The 20,791-nt window shown below is 41.0% G+C and overlaps 1 protein-coding gene, 1 long non-coding RNA gene and 1 pseudogene across 7 annotated transcripts in view; 2 read left to right on the plus strand and 1 right to left on the minus strand.

Annotated features, from left to right (window-relative positions):
- The window catches only part of EFCAB2 (EF-hand calcium binding domain 2), a 139,249-nt gene that overhangs the window by 37,030 nt on the left and 81,428 nt on the right, over positions 1–20,791 (minus strand). For 3 of the 6 annotated variants that reach the window (XR_004257899.1, XM_032242196.1, XM_032242198.1), the window contains 3 exons: positions 19,618–19,690; positions 13,302–13,394; positions 51–130 (listed from right to left, as the gene is read on the minus strand). Coding sequence is in view for 5 of the 6 variants with exons in the window: in XM_032242196.1 (XP_032098087.1) it covers positions 51–130; positions 13,302–13,394; positions 19,618–19,690 (246 nt within the window). In the remaining variant the exon portion in view is untranslated. The remainder of the gene's footprint in view (positions 1–50; positions 131–13,301; positions 13,395–19,617; positions 19,691–20,791) is intronic. The other 3 variants (XM_032242200.1, XM_032242197.1, XM_032242199.1) reach the window with 1 other exon arrangement.
- Positions 3,185–17,171, plus strand: LOC116525979. The gene is made up of 3 exons (XR_004257901.1): positions 3,185–3,986; positions 16,160–16,163; positions 17,161–17,171. It is a non-coding gene; the product is annotated as an uncharacterized LOC116525979 (long non-coding RNA).
- LOC116525978 lies at positions 5,479–5,802 on the plus strand (annotated as a pseudogene).

Below are 20,791 nucleotides of genomic sequence, written 5' to 3' on the forward strand. Positions count from 1 at the left end.
AATGAATTCTGAGCATTACTTTGCCTTAACAATTGCATTTACTTACTTACCTTCTTTCTAGTAGTATTTCTGTCATCACCGGAAGAAATTTTTCAAATCGAATGTATCCAGTGGGTTCTTCTTCCTCTAGCTAAACATTCAATAAGTAAATAGCCATTTATTCATCCAACAAATATATTTTATTACGATTTATCTTCATCATTCATCTTGAACCTGTACAGTTGATACTCTCATAAGGGAGACATGCATTAATCAAGAAACAGCAACAGGAAGACACTGTGAACTGATGTAAGCACCATGAAGGGAAGGAGCACGGGGCTGTAAGAACACTCAATAAAGAACCCTCGGCCGGGCGCGATGGCTCACACCTGTAACCCCAGCGCTTTGGGAGGCCAAGACAGGAGGATCACTTGAGGTCAGGAGTTCAAGACCAGCCTGACCAACATGGTGAAACCCCCATCTCTACTAAAAATACAAAAATTAGCTGGGCGTAGTGGCGCACACCTGTAGTCCCAGCTACACAGGAGGCTGAGGCAGGAGAATCACTTGAACCTGGGAGATGGGGTTGCAGTGAGCCGAGATCACACCACTGTACTGACGCCTGGGCGACAGAGCGAGACTCCATGTCAAAATAAATAAATAGAGAGCACTTCTTAGACCAGGAGACCAGGGAAGTCATCCATGAGGAAACAACACTCCAGCTGATTTAGAAAGGATGAGTAGAAGGTAATGAGACCAAGACAGCAGGAAAGACTCCCACAAAGAGGAAACTGCATGCACCGAGACTCTGTGCTGACCATTGGAGGCTAGGACGCTGGAGAACAAGGAGCAAGGAGAAGGCTTCGAGATGAGGCTAGGGAGAGACAGGGACCAGACTGCAGGGCCTCCTTGTCCACGACAGAGATAAGGCTGACGGTCTCACAGACGCATGTTTTGAAAGAGCACACTGGTTGAGGGTGAGGCTGCTTTTTCAGTAGTCTAAGCAGGCATAACAAGGGCTTAGATTGGAGTGGTGGCCATGGAGAGAGAAATGGATGGCTTCAAGAAATATTTAAGAAGCGGAATTGATAGGACCTGGTCTTGCATTCATTATGAGTAATGACGGAAGACACAGAGGATTCAAGGATGACTCCCAAGATTCTGACTGACACCACTGGGATAAGGTGGTGCTTTTCCCTGAGACAAGAAACCCTGAATGAGGGACCAGGTTAGAGCACACGCCACCATCTCAAGGACCAACTACATCTTAAATCATCATAATATGTATTAAGTACCTACACGGTAAACAGAACTTTGTCATACCGGCCCTAGATTAGAAGACTATACCTAAGAGAATGTTTGGAACTTAGCACTGTTAAATGAGAACGAAACAGATCCCCGCCCGTGGGTTCGGCTTGGATGGAGTGGCTGAACAAAACACCACTGACCTTAACTTTCACGTCAGGCTATCTATATGGAGCTGTAAATTTTCCATTCCCTTTCAAAAATCTTATTAAAAAGCTCATAGATCCCAATTCAGCAGATGAGTTTTGGACAGATTTATTCCTGGAGCAAAAAAGAAAAAAAAAAAAACCTATAGGTTGCTGCTAAGTAGAACACACCGTCAGCCAAATGAGTACTGTTTTTTAATATTTATACTAGGCTGACACCTAGCATGGTGGAACCCTCAGACTCCACTGTCAGCAGAAAATTCAATGACAGAATTGTGTGTTTCAGAATTGCTGAGCCCATGGATTCATGAACAATTGTCTTCAGCTGCTTCTGGGTCGAAGGCGAGCATTTTGCAAATGAACGTTCCTATGGCTCTGCTGCGCTTGAGTAGCACTCTGCAACTCCCTACCTCGGCAGCCTCGGACAAATAAAATGTCCGTCTCACAAGGTTATCTCCGGAGGAGTTTTAAAATTAAAATGTTGAGTTGCTATTCTGACTACTCCAGAAATTTGCTCCAGAAGCAAGAGCAATGGTCTCTTCCCTTTCCTCCCACCACCACCGAGCCCCTGAACAGGCAACCTCAACCTTTAAAAGACCAGAGCGCTCTTCATCTTATATGCACCCTCATCAAGCCACAAACTGTTTGTTTTTCCAAAGGAAGTCAGCTCTATAATTCTGTCTCCATCATGGAAGAACTCACCAATGACACATAATATATGCCTCATATCGCTTCCCCAGGGTCCAACTTGCACAAACCCTGAGGGACGTAAGCATCCTTCTTGCCTAATAGATCCTTGTGGAGCCAAAATTACACACAAAAAAGTTAAAACAGCCAACCAGTCAGAACAGCAGATGAGTCACAAGTGTTCTTTGTTATTGTTGTTTTTTTAAGAGGGATAATGAATAAACAGTCTTTGTGGTTAGAAAATAAGAAGAAAAATGATTGTGACTGTCTTCAACTTGGGCAGAAATTGTAAAATCTTTCTATGACCCAGCACTGTCCTCTAGAGGCCATATCTAATTTGTTCTTGAGCACAAAAACATGTTTAAACAATGGCATTAAAAACAATATAGTTATTTAATAATTATAAGTACCGCATTCATGGAATGTTTAATGTAGACACTATTTTATAACCTAAAAGGATGTTTATATTTGAATAACTTTATTTTAGAATAGTTTTAAATATAAAGAAAAGTTCCAAATATAACACAAAGAGTTCCCACAGACCTCTGCCACCCAGTTTCCTCTATTTTTTTTCCAGCCTTATTGAGGTATGATGGACAAATAAAAACTGCATATATTTAAGGTGTACAACATGTTTTGATACACATACACCTTGTGAAATGGTTACCACAATCAGGCTAATTAACATATCCATCAACTCACTAGTTACCTTTTTTGCATGTGTGGTGAGACTACTTGAGATATACTCAGCCAATTTCAAGTATAGAATAATTATTGACCATAGTCACCACCCTGTCCATCAGATAGTGTTTTTCTTATTACTGAAAGTTTGTACCCTTTGACCAACATTTTCCCATTTCCCCTACCCCTGCCCCTGGTTAGCTACACATCTACTCTCTGTTGCCATGAGTTTGACTTTTGAAAATTCTACATATAACAGAGATCATGCAGTATTTGTCTTTCTGTGTCTGGCTTATTTCACTTAGCGAATGTCCTCCAAGTCCATCCACGTTGTTGCAAATAGCATCATCTCCTTCTCTAAAGCTGAATAATATGCCATTGCATACACACACCTTTGTTTATCCATTCACTTGTCTACAGGCAACGTTGTTTCCACATCTCAGCTACTGTGAATGATACTGCAATGAACATGGCAATACAAGTAGCTCTCAGAGAGTCGGATTTCATTTCTTCCGGGACTCATACCCAGAAGTGGGATTGCTGGATGAAATGGTAATTCTACTTTTAGTTTCTTGGGAAATCTGCATACTATTTTCCATAGCCGCTGTGCCGATTTACCTTCCTACCAACAGGGTATGAGGGTTCCTTTTTCCACACTCCCACTGACACTTTTATCTTTTTGACAGCAGCCATTATAATAGGTGTGAGGTGATATCCCACTGTGGTTTTGGTTTGCATTTCCTTGTTGAACAATGATGCTCATATACCTGTTGGACATTCTTATATCTTCTTTAAAAAAATGTCAGCTCCTTTTTCTCCATTTTTTAATTAGGTCGTTTTTGTTTTTGCAAATGAGTTGTCTGAGTTCCTTATATATATTGAAATGTTAACCCCTTATCAAATGTATGGTTTGCAAATATCTTCTCCCATTCCATAGGCTGCCTTTACATTTTGCTGATTGTTTCTTTTGCATGCAGGAACTTTTCAGTTGGATGTAGTCCCACTTGTTCATTTTTTTCTTTTGTTGCCTGTGCTTTTCGTATCATATCCAAAAAATCATTGCCCAGACCAATATCAAAGAGCATTTTCCCTATGTTTTCTCCTAGTCTCTCATTTAAATTGTTAATCCATTTTGAGTTGATTTTTGTATATGGTGTGAGATAAGGATCCACTTTCATTCTTCTCCATGTAAGTAACAGTTTTCCTATCACCATTTATTGAAGACACTGTCCTTTCCCCATCGTGCATTCTTGGCACTCTTGTTGAGGATCAGCTGACCATTTATGCATGGCTTCATTTATAGGCTTTCTATTCTGTTCCAACAGTCTATATGACTGTTTTTATGCCAGTACCACACTGTTTTGATTACTATTGGTTTGTAACATAATTTGTAATTTCATTTGTAATATAATTCCTCTATTATTAACTCTTACATTATAATACACTTGTCATAACTAATGAATCAATATTAATACATTAATAGTCACTAAACTCCAAACTGTATTTAGATTCCGTTAGCTTTTCTAAAACGCATTTTTCAAATATGGCGTATTCCAATGTCATAAAAGAAAAACAAGAAGACTAGGGCAGATGTTTAATCATGCTGATACCTTGATCTTAAACTTTCAGCCTTTAGAACTGTGAGACAAAAAGTTTCTACTGTTTAAGCCACTATGTGTGGTGCACTGTTAAAGTGGCTCCAGCAAACACTGTAACTAACATATATTCTAAATATAAATGGCATATTTTTATCCAAAGACTTTGAATCACTATCAAGCAGAAGCTGTATACCTATCAGCTGGAGATTAGCAGATATTCAGAATTCAGAACTGTATTTCACGCCTGTAATCATAGCACTTTGGGAAGCCAAGGTGGGTGGATGACCTGAGGTCAGGAGTTTGAGACCAGCTCGGCCAACATGGCAAAACCTCATTTCTACTAAAAATACAAAAATTAGCTGGGCATGATGGTGTACACCTGTAGTCCCAGCTAATGGGGAGGCTGAGGCAGGAGGATTGCTTGAACCCAGGAGGTGGAGGGTGCAGTGAGCCAAGATTACCCCACTGCATTCCAACCTGGGCAACAGAACAAGATTCTGCCTCCAAAACAAACAAACACTGTACTTCACAGAGTTGATGCAGAAAAAATGGTGCCATCCAGACCAGATTTCTCCAGGAGAAAACTCAATTATACTTAAATGAATTCAAGAAAGATTCTGTAAATTACATCAGACATGTTTAAAAAGACTACAAAGTCATTGCTTTTCTTCACTTAGTGCAAAGTTAGTTATGTTGGGAAAATCCACTTGACTTCTTTCTGTATCAGAGTCTTTTTTTAAAAATGGATGATCTACAGGACTAGGTATGAAAAGTAAATAAATAGATAAATGATTTTAAAAGACATTACCTTATAGAAAAATATCACAATATACTCCCCATGTTAGACCAAGAATAGTTAAGAATGTTATTAAAATCCACCCTCTAGCTTTAGCACCCCATGTCTAATGCAGGGGGAACTGTAACCTCCAGGATGGCTGTGAGGATTCCATGAGATATGAAGGTGCTTTGTGAGCTGTGAGAGTCTATGATGATGAAGATGTGTACACACTTCCAGTTCTATGACATGCACAATTTCCTAAAACAATCAATCACTGGCCGCTGGTCTCGGCCACAGAAACGAGATGACGAAGGGAAAGTCATCATTTGGAGAGCGTTGCAATAAGACATGCCGCTGTGGCTCTGAGGCCTACCACCTTCAGAAGTGGACCTGTGGCAAGTGTGGCCAACCCGCCAAACGCAAGAGAAAGTACAGCTGGAGTGCCGAGGCTGAAAGACAAAATACCCCCGGGACTGGTCACATGAGGCACCTCAAGACTGTATACCGGAGACTCAGGCATGGATTCTGTGAAGGAACAACACCTCAGCCCAAGAGGGCAGCTGTTGCGGCAGCCAGTGCATGGTAAGACTTTCAGCGATTAGTCATGAAGTAAATGTTCTAGTTTTAACAACAACAACAACAAATAGAATCCACCACTGGTGCTGACATTTCAGGCACATCCTCACTGACCCACCACGTAGACCCACCTGTGTATACAGAAGTTCGGCTCTGCCACCTATCTGTAAAATGCCACGTGGAATGTGGCAATTAAATCAGATAATGTATGGAACTGCTAGGCACATTTCATCCTTCCTCCCTCACCCCTTGGTGCCTCGCCCCACGTATGGAGGACAGGGTATGCGGGTTAGCAGTCACGCCTCCACTGCTGCTGTTTCCCCACGTGGCCTCTTCGTACTGAAGAAAAAAGCGAGAGTAAAAAATATTCACGGGACTCCACATCCCTCCTCTTCAAAAGACAGAAGAAACTCACAAAACAAATACATCCTGTTACTGCAAACATGAATCAGGCAAAGTAAGTTAAATCTAGTTTGTTTCTTCTAAGAGAAAGGCCAACGAGGAATAGTAATTTAACAGTAACCCAGGTAGCATTTGTGAATGTAAAGGAAAAACCTCTGCCGGAAGACTCCTGCACCATTCGCAGGGAATTCATCTTAATAGTGTGTCAGCAGATGTCCACCGGAAAACCACGGCCTCACACGCCTGGCTTCTCCTCCTCCAGAGAATTAAGGTGGAGTAGGGACCTGAAGAAAAGATACAGCCTTCACTGCCACACAAAGGGGACCGGATGAGGCTCACACGGTGCCTCCCGGCACTCTGCGGTCCCTGCTTCCTCTCCCCCACGTGGAGCCAGCTCAACAAATACTGTGGGACTTTCAAATAATACCAACATTTATCTCAGTCTCAAAGCATGTGGCAAATACTGTGCTTCTCACTCTACTTTGGATAAGTTAATTTTCTCAATCCGTTTTGGATTTGAGGAAACACAGTCACAGAGAGGTCAAGTGCCTATTTGAGGGCGTCAGAGTCAGTCAGGTGTTTTGATGGGATCACGGCCTGGAGTTCTTCCATTTCCATAGAGAAATCATCAGGCCATCTCTTTTCTCATAACAGCATTATTTATTTTAATGCTGAACCCACTAAATAGGCACAAGAAAACACACCGTGAAAATTCATTTCTCCCCAGTGACATAACAATCAGTCAATAAACTGAACTATTTCATGCTTCACAAAAAAACAAGATAATGTCAGTAGTTAAGATGGTTTATAAAGCACCTACTAGTGCTTTCAACTAGTTCCAGGTCACCAAATGAGATAACGCATTCGAATCTGTTTTAACTATTTGTAGTAAAAAAATATATAAACTACGAGATAGTTCACATTAGGCTCTAAATAGTATATATACAAATTTCGACATAAACTATATTTCAAAACCAAAACATGAATACAATTTAGAAAATATTTCTCTCCTTTGAATAGAATAAGATCACAAAAATTAATTGGCATTTACTAAAAATGTTGTCTTTACAAATAAAAAACTTGAAAGCCACTTACTTTAGAAAAATTATTTATTCTAGGCTGGGCTCAGTGGCTCACACCTGTAATCCCAGCAATTTGGGATTACAGCAAGCATGCTGTTATAGCAAGGATGGCCTTCCTCCAGGTTCCAGTACCTCGTCCCTCATTTCTGTCCGAAACCTCATCAGAATTGCCCTTACCATCCGTATTTCTACCAACTTCCTGTTCTTGTCTATTAGAACACCTCTAAGAAGATGTAGGCGCTCTCTACAGACCTCTTCTCTGAGCCCTCACCAGAATCACCTCTTGTGCTCTGTTCACAGCAGTTCAGGCTTTTCTATCATACATCTCAGAGTCCTCCAGCCTCTACCCGTTATCCAGTTCCAAAGCCACTTCTACATTTTCGGGCATTTGTTATAGCAAGTCCCACAAAGACCAATTTCTGCCTTAGTCCAATTGTGCCGCTATGACGAAATACCTTAGACTGGGTAATGTACAAACAGCACACATGTATTGCTCGCAGTTTGAAGGCTGGGAAGTCCCAGATCAGGGTACCAGCAGGCTTGGTGTCTGGTGAAGGACTGGTCTCTGCTTCCAAGATGGTGCCTTGAATGCTGCGGCCTCCAGAGCGGATGAAAGCTGTGACCTAACATGGCGGAAGGGACGGAGGGGCAAAAAGGGGCCTCGCTAATTCCCTCCAGCCCTTTATAACATTGCTAATCCCATTCATGAGGGGCCTACCCTCGAGACTTAATCGTCCCCCAAAGGCTCCACTGGGAGCCTTAACACTATCTCCTTGGGATTTAAGTTCCAACATATGAATTTTGGAGGGACACATACATTCTGACCACAGCATAACAGAAACATGGCAATTAAGTTTTACTGAATAAAAGGGACAGATAAAAGCATTTAGGAAAACATTGCCCAAATGCACAGGGCTCCAAGCTGTCGGCTATGACCCCTGGAAAGGATCACTGCAAATTACTCCAACCTAGCTTCTTACTGCCATCAGACTGGTTTGTCCAAAGTACAATCTCATTCAAGAAAAACAAATATGAACTAAAATAAAATGCAAATCTCATCATGTTATTCTCATCCAAAATCCTTCAGTAACCCATCACTGCCTTAGCTTGCTTCACAAGGCCCTCTGAAACTTGAAAACGGCCTATACTTTATTCAAATAATGTTGATCATACGGTATCCACAATATTAAAAATTGTTAGCAACCTTTACTGATAGATGAATAGATATGTGATATGGGATATTTATTCAATTGAATATTGTTTCTATTTATTAATATGGTTATTGCCATATAATTAAATATTAGGAAGCAATTCAACTCTTACCATAGTAGAATGCTGGCATGGAAAATATTAATGATATTAGTAGACTTGTCACTCTGTATCCATGACGGATTGGTCCCTAGACTCCTCATAGATATGAAAATCTGCAAATGCTTAACTTCCTTATATAAAATGGCACACTATTTGCATATAACCTATATATAACCTTCTGTATACTTCACTGGCTTATTTTTTTTATTTTTTAGAGACAGGGTTTTGCTCTGTTGCCCAGGCTGGAGTACGGTGGTGCCATGGTAGCTCACTGCAGCCTTAAACTCCTGGGCAAAAGGGATCCTCCCACCTCAGCCTCCCAAGTAGCTGGGACTATAGGCACAAACCACCATGCCCGGCTAATTTTTAAGTTTTTTTATGTGGAGACAGGGTCTCACAATGTTGCTCAGGCCAGTCTCGAACTCCTCGCCTCAAGCAATCCTCCAGCCTCAGCCTCCCAAGTAGCTGAAACTATGGGGTGCACTGCCATGCCCAGCCCATCTTAACCACTTTTAAGTGTACAGTACAGCAGTGTTAACTACATGTGCATTGTCGTGTAACAGATCTCTAGAACTTTTTCTCTTGCAAAACTGAAACGCTGTACTCACTGAACAGCAGCTCCCTTTTCCCTCCCCACACTCCCCGGCCACTGCCACTGTGCTCTCTGCTTCTCGGAGCTGGACCATTTTGGATACCTCACAAGTGGAAATATACAGTATTTGTGCATTAATATTTATAACTACAGGTGACCCTCAAACATGGATTTGAAATCACAGATCCACTTATCCATGGATTTTATTCCACCTGTTACCCTGAGACAACAAGACTAATCCCTCCTCTTCCTCCGCCTCCCCAGCCTACTCTACGTGAAGACAGTGAGGACGAGACCTTTATGATGATTCACTTCCACTTTTGGACAGTAAACATATTTTCTCTTCCTTATGATTTTCTTAATAATATTTTCTTTACTATGTACTATGGCTTACTTTATTGTAAGAATTCAGTAAATAATACATATAACACACAAAATCTTTGTTAATTGATTGTGTATGTTATTAATAAGGCTTCCAGTCAATGGTAGGTTATTAGTTTAAGTTTTGGGGGAGGCAAAATTATACTTGGATTTTCAACTGCATGGGGGTCAGTGCTTTGAACCCCCATGTTGTTCAGGGTCAACTGTAATTTATTTTGCTCAGTGTAATATCCTTAGGTTTCATTCACATAACAGCATTTCTTTCTTAAAATGTTGGTTCCTAAAAACTAGCAAACAGAAGGGAAAAATCATTTTGCTGTAACACTGAGTGAAAAAGGTGAAATATTCTGGCTGTGTCTGAGTGATGCATACAAGAGAAAGCATTCTCTTCCTTTTTTCTTGTGCAATTTAATTAGCGTGCATTTTTATAATGAAAACTCTGCAATAACATAGAGATATAATTTGTGATATAATTAGGTGGAAAAAAGCAAGATTCAGAATTTTACCTACTGAATTGTACTGTAAGATTATAGTTCTGCCAGGCATGGTGGCTCATATGCTCACATCTGTAATCCCTGTACTTGGGAGGCCGAGATGAGAAGATCGCTTGAGGCCAGGAGTTCAAGACCAGCCTGGGCAACATTTCAAAGCCCTGTCTCTACAAAAGAAAAAAAAATTAGCTGGGAGTGGTGGCATCTACCTGTGGTCTCAGCTATTTGGAAGGCTGAGATGGGAGGATCACTTTAGTCCAGGATTCAAGGCTGCAGTGAGCTATGATCGTGCCATAGTACTCCAGCTGGGTAACAGAATAAGGCCCAGTCTCTAAAAAAAAAAAAAAGAATAAGCTAACAACAAAAAATTACAGTCCAGTTAAAAACCTACACAGAAAAATAATATGTAAGGAAGTGTACAAAATATTAACAATTATTAAAGTGATGGCGCTGTTGGAAAGGATTTCCTATTTATTTAAAATTTTCTGTAATCTGGATATTACTTATACAATAAGAAACCTGGAATAAAACCGTACTTACTAGCCTATTACCATGACTGATTGTGCTCTACGTGAAAACACATTTTATTTATGTATTAGAGGAAGAAAACACTTTTGCAGATTTCCCTGAGTCATGTTTTCCTGCTACTGATCATCCTGCTTTAGCATCATTTAATGTTTTTCTACCAATTACAAATAAGCAATACTCTCAGTATACGCTTTTTACAACATATTCTCCTCATTCCCCCAAATTTACCTAACTCTACTCAGAAGGTATGGCTGGACAGTAGCCATTACTAATAGGCAAAGTGCCATCAGCTCTATAACTAAATTCCAGCATCTAACATTAAAAAGATTAGAGCAGATCGATTCCATTCTCCCCTGTCTCCCAGTGCCAGGATGTGTAGGAACAATAGCAGATAAAACATTTCATATCACCAACTATTTCAAAACAAGAAAATAATGACTCCCACCCTTTCTCATTCTCTGAGAAACTTGATACAGTCAAATTACAAATGATATAAAATCCCAGGGCTCCTCTAGAGCCAAAATGATGTAGTTCAGGTACAAGTGGCTAGAAATTCCCACTTCACCAGGATGTAGATTACGTAGATCTTGTTCTAGTAACTCAAAAGCCAATTGTGAAGTTTCAAAGAAAAAAAAATTCAATGATACTTAACCAATTAAGAATGATGAGAGATGAAGACCTGGGACCTCTGGGACACGTGGAATGCCTGGTGTGGTTTGATACTTTCCATCCAAGATGAATGGTGCAGGAAATGATTCAGTAGTGTCATTACATTATTTTAACTGGTTACTAGAGAGTATCGATCACACTTTGACATCACAGTTGTCTCAACACTATAAATTTGACATTAAACACTGATCACAGGTATTAAAAAAAAAAACCTCTTAATATTTATTTGTGGGTTTCCTCACTTAGCTAAATGAGTAGGGACTGAATACCATCTCAAATATTTTTAAATGCATGTATTGGGCCGGGTGCAGTAGCTCACGCCTGTAATCCCAGTATTTGGTGGGAAGACGCAGGCGGAATGCTTGAGCTTAGGAGTTTGACACCAGCCTGGACAACACGGTGAAAACCCATCTCTATTAAAAAAAAAAAAAAAAAAATTAGCTAGATGTGGTGGCGCACGCCTGTAGTCCCAGTTACTTAGGAGGCTGAGGTGGGAGGACTGAGCCCAGGAGGTGGAGGCTGCGGTGAGCCATGATTGTACCACTGCACTCCAGCCTGAGCAACAGAGCAAGATCTTGTCTCAAAAAAAAAAAAGAAAAGAAAAGAAAAAAGAAAGAAATGTGTTGAAAATTTTGCTGTTCACATTGTTAAAATGTTTTAAATTATCCCGACCCAAATTGGCATGGGGATTTTTTTTCTGGTTTTCTTTCCCAGGTGTCCTTGGTTCCTGACATATGGAAAATGCTCACTAATGATTTGTTGAGTGAGTGAATACCAGCTCACAATCATTTTAAATTACTTTGACTTACCATAAACTTGGAGTTTTTGTGCACATGAGTCAGATCTAGCTCTGCAGTGCTCTGCAAGCCTGAATCTCCACACATTCTGGTACCAGCATTTATAGAACTTACTCTTATTAGAGATCTAATAATTGTGCTAAACTATATTAAGTATTAGGGCAGAAGGTGAAGGACAAGAAGTCTAATTACTACTAGAATATGGCTTATGTTGGAAGCTGTGAAGCAGACGGATGAGTAGCAGTAATCTAGTAGATCTAGAAAACTGAACCCAACACAGCAGTGGGTAAAGAATCCTCAGAAAGCGTTAGTCACTTCTGGAAATGAGCACGAGGGAGCAGGAACGAAAATTAGGAGAACTGGGGTAAAACATATCTGAAAAGCTATAAGTCCCCTCTCAGTTTTTCCCACTGAGTGCCTCCCTCCATCCCAGCAGGAGTTTAGAGATTCACCTTCTAAAGAGTGTAAAACAGAAGGTGTCTGAACTGGCAGCAAGATGCTTTTTGCCTCTAAGCAGAAAATTGAAGACAATTCCAAAGAATCAAGGCTGCACAAGAGAAAATCCCCAAAATTCTGATGTTGGTGATTCCCAGATTACCCAGTGATTAAGTTTCAAGTTGCCAAGTTCCATGCATGTGTCTGTTGTGGACTGACAGCCAAGGTTTATCAGACACGGAGGAGAGCTGCTAACAAAAACAAAGACCAGAACACACACAGACAGCAACTTGGAGAAAATACATTAGGCAAAGAGAAAAAAACTTCAAATAAACTACCACTATTATCTTCAAAGATATGAAACAAGAACTCAATAAAAATACTGAAAGAGAAGGTTCAAGAAATCCACCAGAGAGAACAAAAAGATGGAGATGAAAAATAAATGAAAACTAAGAACATTAGGCTGGGCGCAGTGGCTCACACCTGTAATCCTAGCATTTTGGAAAGCTAAAGCAGGCGGACCACTTGAGGTCAGGAGTTCGAGACCAGCCTGGCCAACGTGGTAAAAACCCTGTCTGTCTCTACTAAAAATAAAATAAATAAACAAAAAAGAATATTGAAGACTAGTCCAGAAACACAAAAACGAATAATAGGAGTTCCAAAAGAGAGAAAAAAGAAAACAAAATAATCACAAGAAAATTTCCTGGAACCAAAAGATACAAGTTACCAGTTTGAAAAGGCCCACCAGGTACCTAACACATAAGATATGTGTTCACACCTAGGTAAATCACTGTGAAATTTCAAATACTGAGGAAAAAAGACTGTCCAGGGTCTCAGGAAAAAAAAAATTGAGGGTGACATACAAAGGATTGGGAATCAGAATGGACTTGCACTATCTCAACAGCATTAGCAGGAACATGAAGACGAGGAGTGCCTTCAGAACCCGGAGTGAAGACCCCAAAAATCCAAGTCCATTTAATGAAGAAAAATCCATTGACTGTAGAACTCTATGTCTAGCCAAAGGCTAGCATAATCACTTTCAAACATACAAATCTCAAAAATTTTACCTCCAGGGCACTCTTTTTCCAAGAGCTGTTAAGAATGTGTTAAAAGGCTAGAGGAACTAGAAAGAAGAAAACCTGGCATATAAAGAAGTCCAACCCAGAAGGAAAATAGTGACTCCCAGGAATACCACCAAGATCCGGGAATGATGGCTACGCACAGATGTCGAGGTCACCATCACATATTGACGGCAGTTGTCTAAAGGGACAGCTGTGCTGAGGACTATCAGTGCCACGGTCTCCCTGCCATGGCATCCTCTTTTTACCCAAGAACAGAATTCCAGGATAAGCCTGGCCTATTCTTATCCACCACTGGCCTATCTTTACCATGTGCTGGTCAAGTTTCTGCTCAATCTTCCCCCACTCCTTGGATCTGATGAGGACCTTCATTTCATTCCTAAGTAGTTTTATGCTTTGATGTAATCCTGAAAGCTAGAGGCAGGCACTAGTGAGCTTAGGAGGAGAGAGAGCAGCCAACTCCTTTTGGTCATATTTGTCCATTGGACACCTGGTTCACATTATAGCTCTTCCATTTGACAACTATGGCAGCCATGAAAATTCAATTTCCTTCCTTCCTTCCTTCCTCCCTCCCTCCCTTCCTTCCTTTGTTCCTGTTGAGAGCTGGGCCGGATGCAGTGGCTCACACTTATATACTAAAAATACAAAAATTGGTGAGGCGTGGTGGCAAACACCTGTATTCCCAGCTACTCAGGAGGCTGAGGCAGGAGAACTGCTTGAACCTGGGAGGTGGAGGTTGCAGTGAGCTGAGATCGCGCCAGCCTGGGCGACAGAGCAAGACTCCATCTCAAAAAAAAAAAAAAAAAAAAAAAAGAGTTGAGATCCAGCTCTGTCACCCAGACTGGAGAGCAGTGACCCAAGATTGTGTCTCACTCCTGGGCTCAAGCAATCCTCTCACCTCAGCCTCCCAATGAAATGCACCTCTTAAATCTATAGGCTTTGAATTGCAGGAAATGTAATTGAGTGATGATCCCAGCCATCGTATTTGAGCCACGGCCACACTTCCCATGGGCTGCTCCAGCTGATAATGGAGTGTTAAATCCCAGCATAACCTGGCTGAGGAAGCACTGGGTGTAATAAGGAAAGAAAAAGACTATACACTAAAATAGCAAAAAGGAATTAGGTAGCAACTGGAATAAGCTCTGTAAATATTATTCTGTATTTGTACCAACACAATTTACTCTAATCAAATTCTAGTGATAAATTTAATAGCAAAAGGAATTAGGTAGGAATTGGCTCCTGAACGAGGAGCTAGGGGAGTACCCCTGAGACTGGATGACAGTGCCTGACCAAGACTCCCGGAATAAAAAACTGGATGAGTAAGAATTCATCAACTTCAGGCACTTCCGCAGGACACAGACTTAACACTCTGGCAAGGCCCCCAGGAGATGGGGCAAACTTGCTGCTAGGGTGAGACCTGGAACGAGTGCCACCGGGCACAGAGTGAAGTGGCCGAACCACGCCGACAGCAGTGGGCGGGCAGAACGGCGTCCAACGAGTCAGAAGACTCACCGGAGGATTCTGTGCCATGGGAGGGCTCAGACGCACTGCTCACCAAGGGCATCGGGCTGGTGAGAAAGGCACTGGTGTCACTAGGTTCTGTCATGGTGTCTTCTGCAGGCTGGGGCTGACTAGCTTAGGTAACTGCAGACCTGGGTTTGTTAAATCCATGGAATGATTTGCTAGCCAGCTCTCCCATACCCAGGTAACAGAGGCCAGGCAGAGTTGTTTGAGCACAGAAGTCAAGGGGGCCGCGTACAATGGCCAGAAAGATTGAAGAGGGAGCCAAAGGGCAAGCTGGAGATGGTTAATAGAACACAGCATGCGTAGGAGCAACAGACGGGCCGCCAGCAAGGTGCTGCCCGATATCCACAACCACAAAAGGGCAAGCGTGGGGAGGCGGAGGCTGCGGATGGCCACCTCAATAAAGTCATAATCCTTGCTTAGTTCCTAAGCCTGAGTCAATAATGTTACCAACACAGGTTTTATTTTTAAATCATCTTTTAGTTTTACTTTGTAATTAATTTAAGTTCTCCGCAATTCCACAAGACACAGACCTCTAAATAACCTTTCCATTTGTATGGAAATTATCTCCTTCCAGCTCCCATACCCTGAAACTCCTAGAAGGTTCTAATTTAATATTAAAGGAAGGATTATTTGGTAGCCTATATGTCAGTAAGATTTTTTACTCATCCTCACAGCTGCCAGTTTTTGTGATATTCCAAAAGGCAGAAACTATTTGCAGGAAGTTACTAATTATAGAACATGAACTGTAAGGATCGAAGTTAAATGATTCTTTAAATGATCAATTTCAAGAGTAACACCAGATTTGAAATTGATCTTCAGGAAGCAAAGGGCTGAAAGTTATAAAAATTAAAGAGAAAAGAATGTGTCGACACTAAAAGTCAAGTACATGACAACCAGAGAACGAGTACACAGGTTTCAACTTTTTATAGAACGATTTTTTTTTTTGAGACAGAGTCTTGCTCTGTCACTCAGGCTGGAGTGCAGTGGTACGATCTTGGCTCACTGCAACCTCTGCCTCCCAGGTTCAAGTGATCCTCCCTGCTTGGCCTCCCAAACAGCTGGGATTACAAGTATGTGCCACCACGCCCAGCTATTTTTTTGTATTTTTAGTAGAGATGGGTTTTCACCATGTTGGCCAGGCTGGTCTCAAACTCCTAACCTCAAGTGATCTACCTGCCTCAGCCTCCCAAAGTGCTGGGATTATAGGAGCAAGTCACTGCACCCAGCCTTATAGAACAATATTAAAGCATATACACACATACAGTTAAATAGTTTGATCTCTCAAACTATTACAGAACATTTAGCAATATGACATTTACCCCTAGATGGTGACTTTTATGGGGCTTTGATTTTCTAAATGTGTTTACATATATTAACTATTTAATGTATTTAAGTATGTACAAATACATACTTGTATTTATGAATTCAAATTTGTGCTTTTTTCCCACTCATTTATTTGGAAAAGTTCTTTTTTTTTTTTTTTTTTTTTTTTTTTTTGAGACGGAGTTTCGCTCTTGTTACCCAGGCTGGAGTGCAATGGCGCGATCTCGGCTCACTGCAACCTCCGCCTTCTGAGTTCAGGCAATTCTCCTGCCTCAGCCTCCTGAGTAGCTGGGATTACAGGCACGCGCCACCATGCCCAGCTAATTTTTTGTAGTTTTAGTAGAGACGGGGTTTCACCATGTTGACCAGGATGGTCTCGATCTCTTGACCTCGTGATCCACCCGCCTCGGCCTCCCAAAGTGCTGGGATTACAGGTGTGAGCCACCGCGCCCAGCCTGAGTGGAAAAGTTCTTAAAAGGTAGTTGTACCCAAAGCTGTTTATCACTACAATTTAATTAGAGTAAATAGTGTTGGTATACAAATACAGAAAAATATTTACAGAGCTTAATAGTTCAGTGACCACTTATGGGTATATAAGTATTCTAAATATCTGCATTTCAAAGGTTGTGCCATGTGCCTAAAAAAGGGTAAAAATAAAATAAAACTTAAGACCTAAGCACCCACTGTGGCTAATTGCCCAAACCAGTGGAGATATTATCCTAGAGAGCCATCTGGAGTGTAAACAAACTCAAATCTGTACTGCATGCCTACTAAGTAACAGCTGATTCCTCAGTTATTAAATTTAATACTCATAAAAAACATTTTCATATTATTACTCCTTTTGCAGATGTGGAACCAGGCTCTGAAGGATTAAGTGGCTCACTAAAGGCCACATGGCTATAAGTGGTGGCTGTGGGGCTTGAACTCAGATCTTCCAGTTCTAGATGTGGTATTTGCTCTCTTTTGGCACAGAAACCCATAGATGAAGAGTTGGCAAGCTTTTTCTGCAAAGGGCCAGATGGTAAATATTTTAAGCTTTCCAAGTCACAGGTCTTTGTTGCAACTACCGAACTCTGCCCTTGTAGTCAGAAAACAACCATAGATAGCATGTAAATAAATGAGTTTAGCTGTGTTCCAATGAAACTTTATTTACATGCACAGGTGGTGGGCAGGATTGGGCCAGGCACCATGATTTGCTGACTCCTGACAGAGATTAAAACATACAAACAAACCATAAAGGGACTAGGCTCTAGAGATTCTCCTCCTCTGACCTTCAGAGGCATTTTTATTTTTCTTTATTGTTCTGCTTACTTTCTTGAGCATATGATGACTATGATTTCACTGTGAAGTCAGCCTCTAGTTCTTAGCTCTTCCGCATGCCAGCTTGCTTTTCCCTAACACTAATTCCAGCTTCGTGCATAAACCCTTCAAGGCAGTAATCAGTATTTTTTTTTAATGTGAGCATCAACTCAGGAAAAACAAACTTTTTCTCTTCCTCTTGGTAAAAATAGCTTTACTGAATCCTAAAATGTAAAAACAATGTGTTCTTACAACTTAGATTCCTTTACTGAATATTTCTAAAGGCTTAAAAAAATTGATACTGCCAGGCATGGTAGTTTATGCCTGTAATCCCAGCATTTTGGGAAGCTGAAGCGGGCAGATCACAAGGTCAAGAGATCGAGACCATCCTGGCTAACATGGTGGAACTCCATCTCTACTAAAAATACAAAAAGTTGCTGGACATGGTGGAATATACTTATAATCCCAGCTACTCGGGAGGTCGAAGCAGGAAAATCACTTGAACCCAGGAGGCAGAGGTTGCAGTGAGCTGAGATTGCACCACTGCACTCCAGCCTGGTGACAGAGTGAGATTCCATCTCAAAAAAAAAAAAAAAAAAAAAAAAAAATTGATACTGCTTTTTAGTCACCAAGGTGCTAATAACTGTCAACAGAATCATCTTTCTAATCTTTCATTCCTTAACTTTTTATAATGCTTTAGGATTCAAAACACGTATTGTTGTACCTTCTTTCATTTATCTTTGAAGCAAACTTTGAAGTAGTTATTATTATGGAGAAACTGACACCCAACAGAGGTTCAGTGACTCACCCAAGGTCACAATTTCTTCTCTCCAACTTAATATGGAACAAGCAAATACTGTGCTAGGTGCAAAAGAAAAAGATGAAATTCTCCTTCCTTACCTGTCTCTCTTATCCCCCTTGTCATCCCCAGACGCCACTAAAATCTTTGTGGCTAGATAAGCAATGCTCTAAAGATTCTTCTCCTGACTTCTCCAGGCAGCCTTTTCCCCTTAAGGTCTCTGTTTTGTTGAACCAAATGCTGCATTTGAAATGAGATCAGAGACCTTTATGGACAGTCAAACAGAGCATGAAGCGCTCTCATGTCGGGCTGCTCACACACTGCTTTATCAGATCATTCTCTTCACCAACTCATCCCCACTGTTACACGTGCCTAGTCTTTAAAATGCCTAGATTCTGGTCAATGTAAAGTTCACTCTTAATATTTATTCTGTTTACTACTTGTTCTAAAAGTTAGTTTTGGCTGGGCGCAGTGGCTCACGGCTGTAATTCCAGCACTTTGGGAGGCTGAGGCGGGCAGATACTGAAGTCAAGTGATCAAGACCATCCTGGCCAAATGGTGAAACCCCATCTCTACTAAAAATACAAAATTTAGTTGGATGTGATGGCACATGCCTGTAGTCCCAGCTACTCGGGAGGCTGAGGCAGGAGAATTGCTTGAACCCAGGAGGTGGAGACTGTCATGAGCCAAGATCGCGCCACTGCACTCCAGCCTGGCGACAGAGCGAAACTCCATCTCAAAAGAAAAAAAAAGTGTTATTTCCTCAAATAAATAAAAATTCCTTACTGTCTGTATTTCTGCTTCTCTCCCCTTTGAACTGGCATTATTTACTGTATTCCTTTCATCTGTCAATAGCCTTTCCGCAGACGGTCAGCCCCTTGCATCTACTGGCCTTGCTTAACTAATTTTACAGAGAGGATCGTTTCTAAAGTGGGTTCTTTACGTGCTACTTGTTCATCGTCATTTCTTCAAGATCTGCTCTTAATTCTCTCAGATCCTGTTGGCTGGCTAATATGAATAGTTATCCTGGAATTTCCACTGAGCACATTCAGTAGTTTAGGGCATTGTTTCAGTTTCAGGAAGGGTTGTTGCTAATTACAAGGAGTAGCTGTCTCAGGAGAGAATGCTGAGTGAAACGTTTCCCCGACTCACCTCTGCAATCAGATCGTGCAGCTCTCCTTCGCTAGGGCAGCATCCCAATGACCTGATAATTGTTCCAATCTCTCTGGAAAACAAAGTTTTCAATGGGTTCAGAATATAAACTCTGCAAAGCCTGTGTTTCTCCAAATGATCTCAGAGCACATTTTGTAACGTGGGAAACCCAATCACTCCAATATTGCCTCATGATTACAAAAGATGTTTTCTGGAGAAAGAAAAGGGAGGATAAGCGAGCCAAAGAAAGACGAAAGAAACGGTTTCATTGACAGGCAAATGCAAGCCTTACCTGGGCCAATATAAAAGAGTTCTAGGAAAAAAGAAATGTCAGCCATATACCAGCTGACTTGAAGTGTTACTTAACTTTTTTGAGCCTCAGTTTCCACACCTGTAAAATGGGGATGATAATGTCTACCCCAGAGTGCTGAGGTGAAGTTTACATTAGTATCCAAGTGTTAAAAGCATGGCCTCTAGTACCAAACTGCTGGAGTTCAAATACCAGCTCTGTGACTTACTAGACAGGGCAGGCCACCTACCTAATTAACATGTGTATAAGCCTACCCGGTAGGTAAAACACAGAGACTTCCGTGAACTGGGCTGGGGGACACTACGGGTTAAATAACAAGAGCCATCGTAATACAAAGCACAACTCCTGGCAGAGCAGCTACTCAGTAAATCTTAGTTATTTACCTCTCCCTGCCCCAGAATAACGCAGTTCAGTTCAACAAAGAACCTAAGAAAAGTATACATGCTATTCAGCACTCTCCGAATATTAAGACGGGGGGTTGTAATTGATTATGAAATACTTCCATTCAAAATTATTAAAATGAAAGTTGTAATGTTTGTTAATTTAATTTCACAAACATTCACTTCACCAGAATATTTAATTTCCTTACCATCCTGGATAATTTTAGTGGTATTATAGTCAATAACTGTGGAATATAGGATTCTTTTCACTTACTGATCTTCCTTCCAAATAAATGAAGAGCCAACAAAACATGCAGTATCCTTATATCAAGTATATTTCCTTTTCTCCCCCTTTTTTTTTTTTCACATAGCAAGGGTATTATTATTATTATTCATTATTATTTAGAAAGCTCTCATTGCCCAGGCTGGAGTGCAGTGATGTAATCTCGGCTCACTGCAGCCTCAACTTCCCAAGCTCAGGTGA

Source organism: Sapajus apella, unplaced genomic scaffold (assembly GCF_009761245.1).
Source record: "Sapajus apella isolate SASKATOON/1434 unplaced genomic scaffold, GSC_monkey_1.0 scaffold49, whole genome shotgun sequence".
NCBI lineage: Eukaryota > Metazoa > Chordata > Mammalia > Primates > Cebidae > Sapajus > Sapajus apella.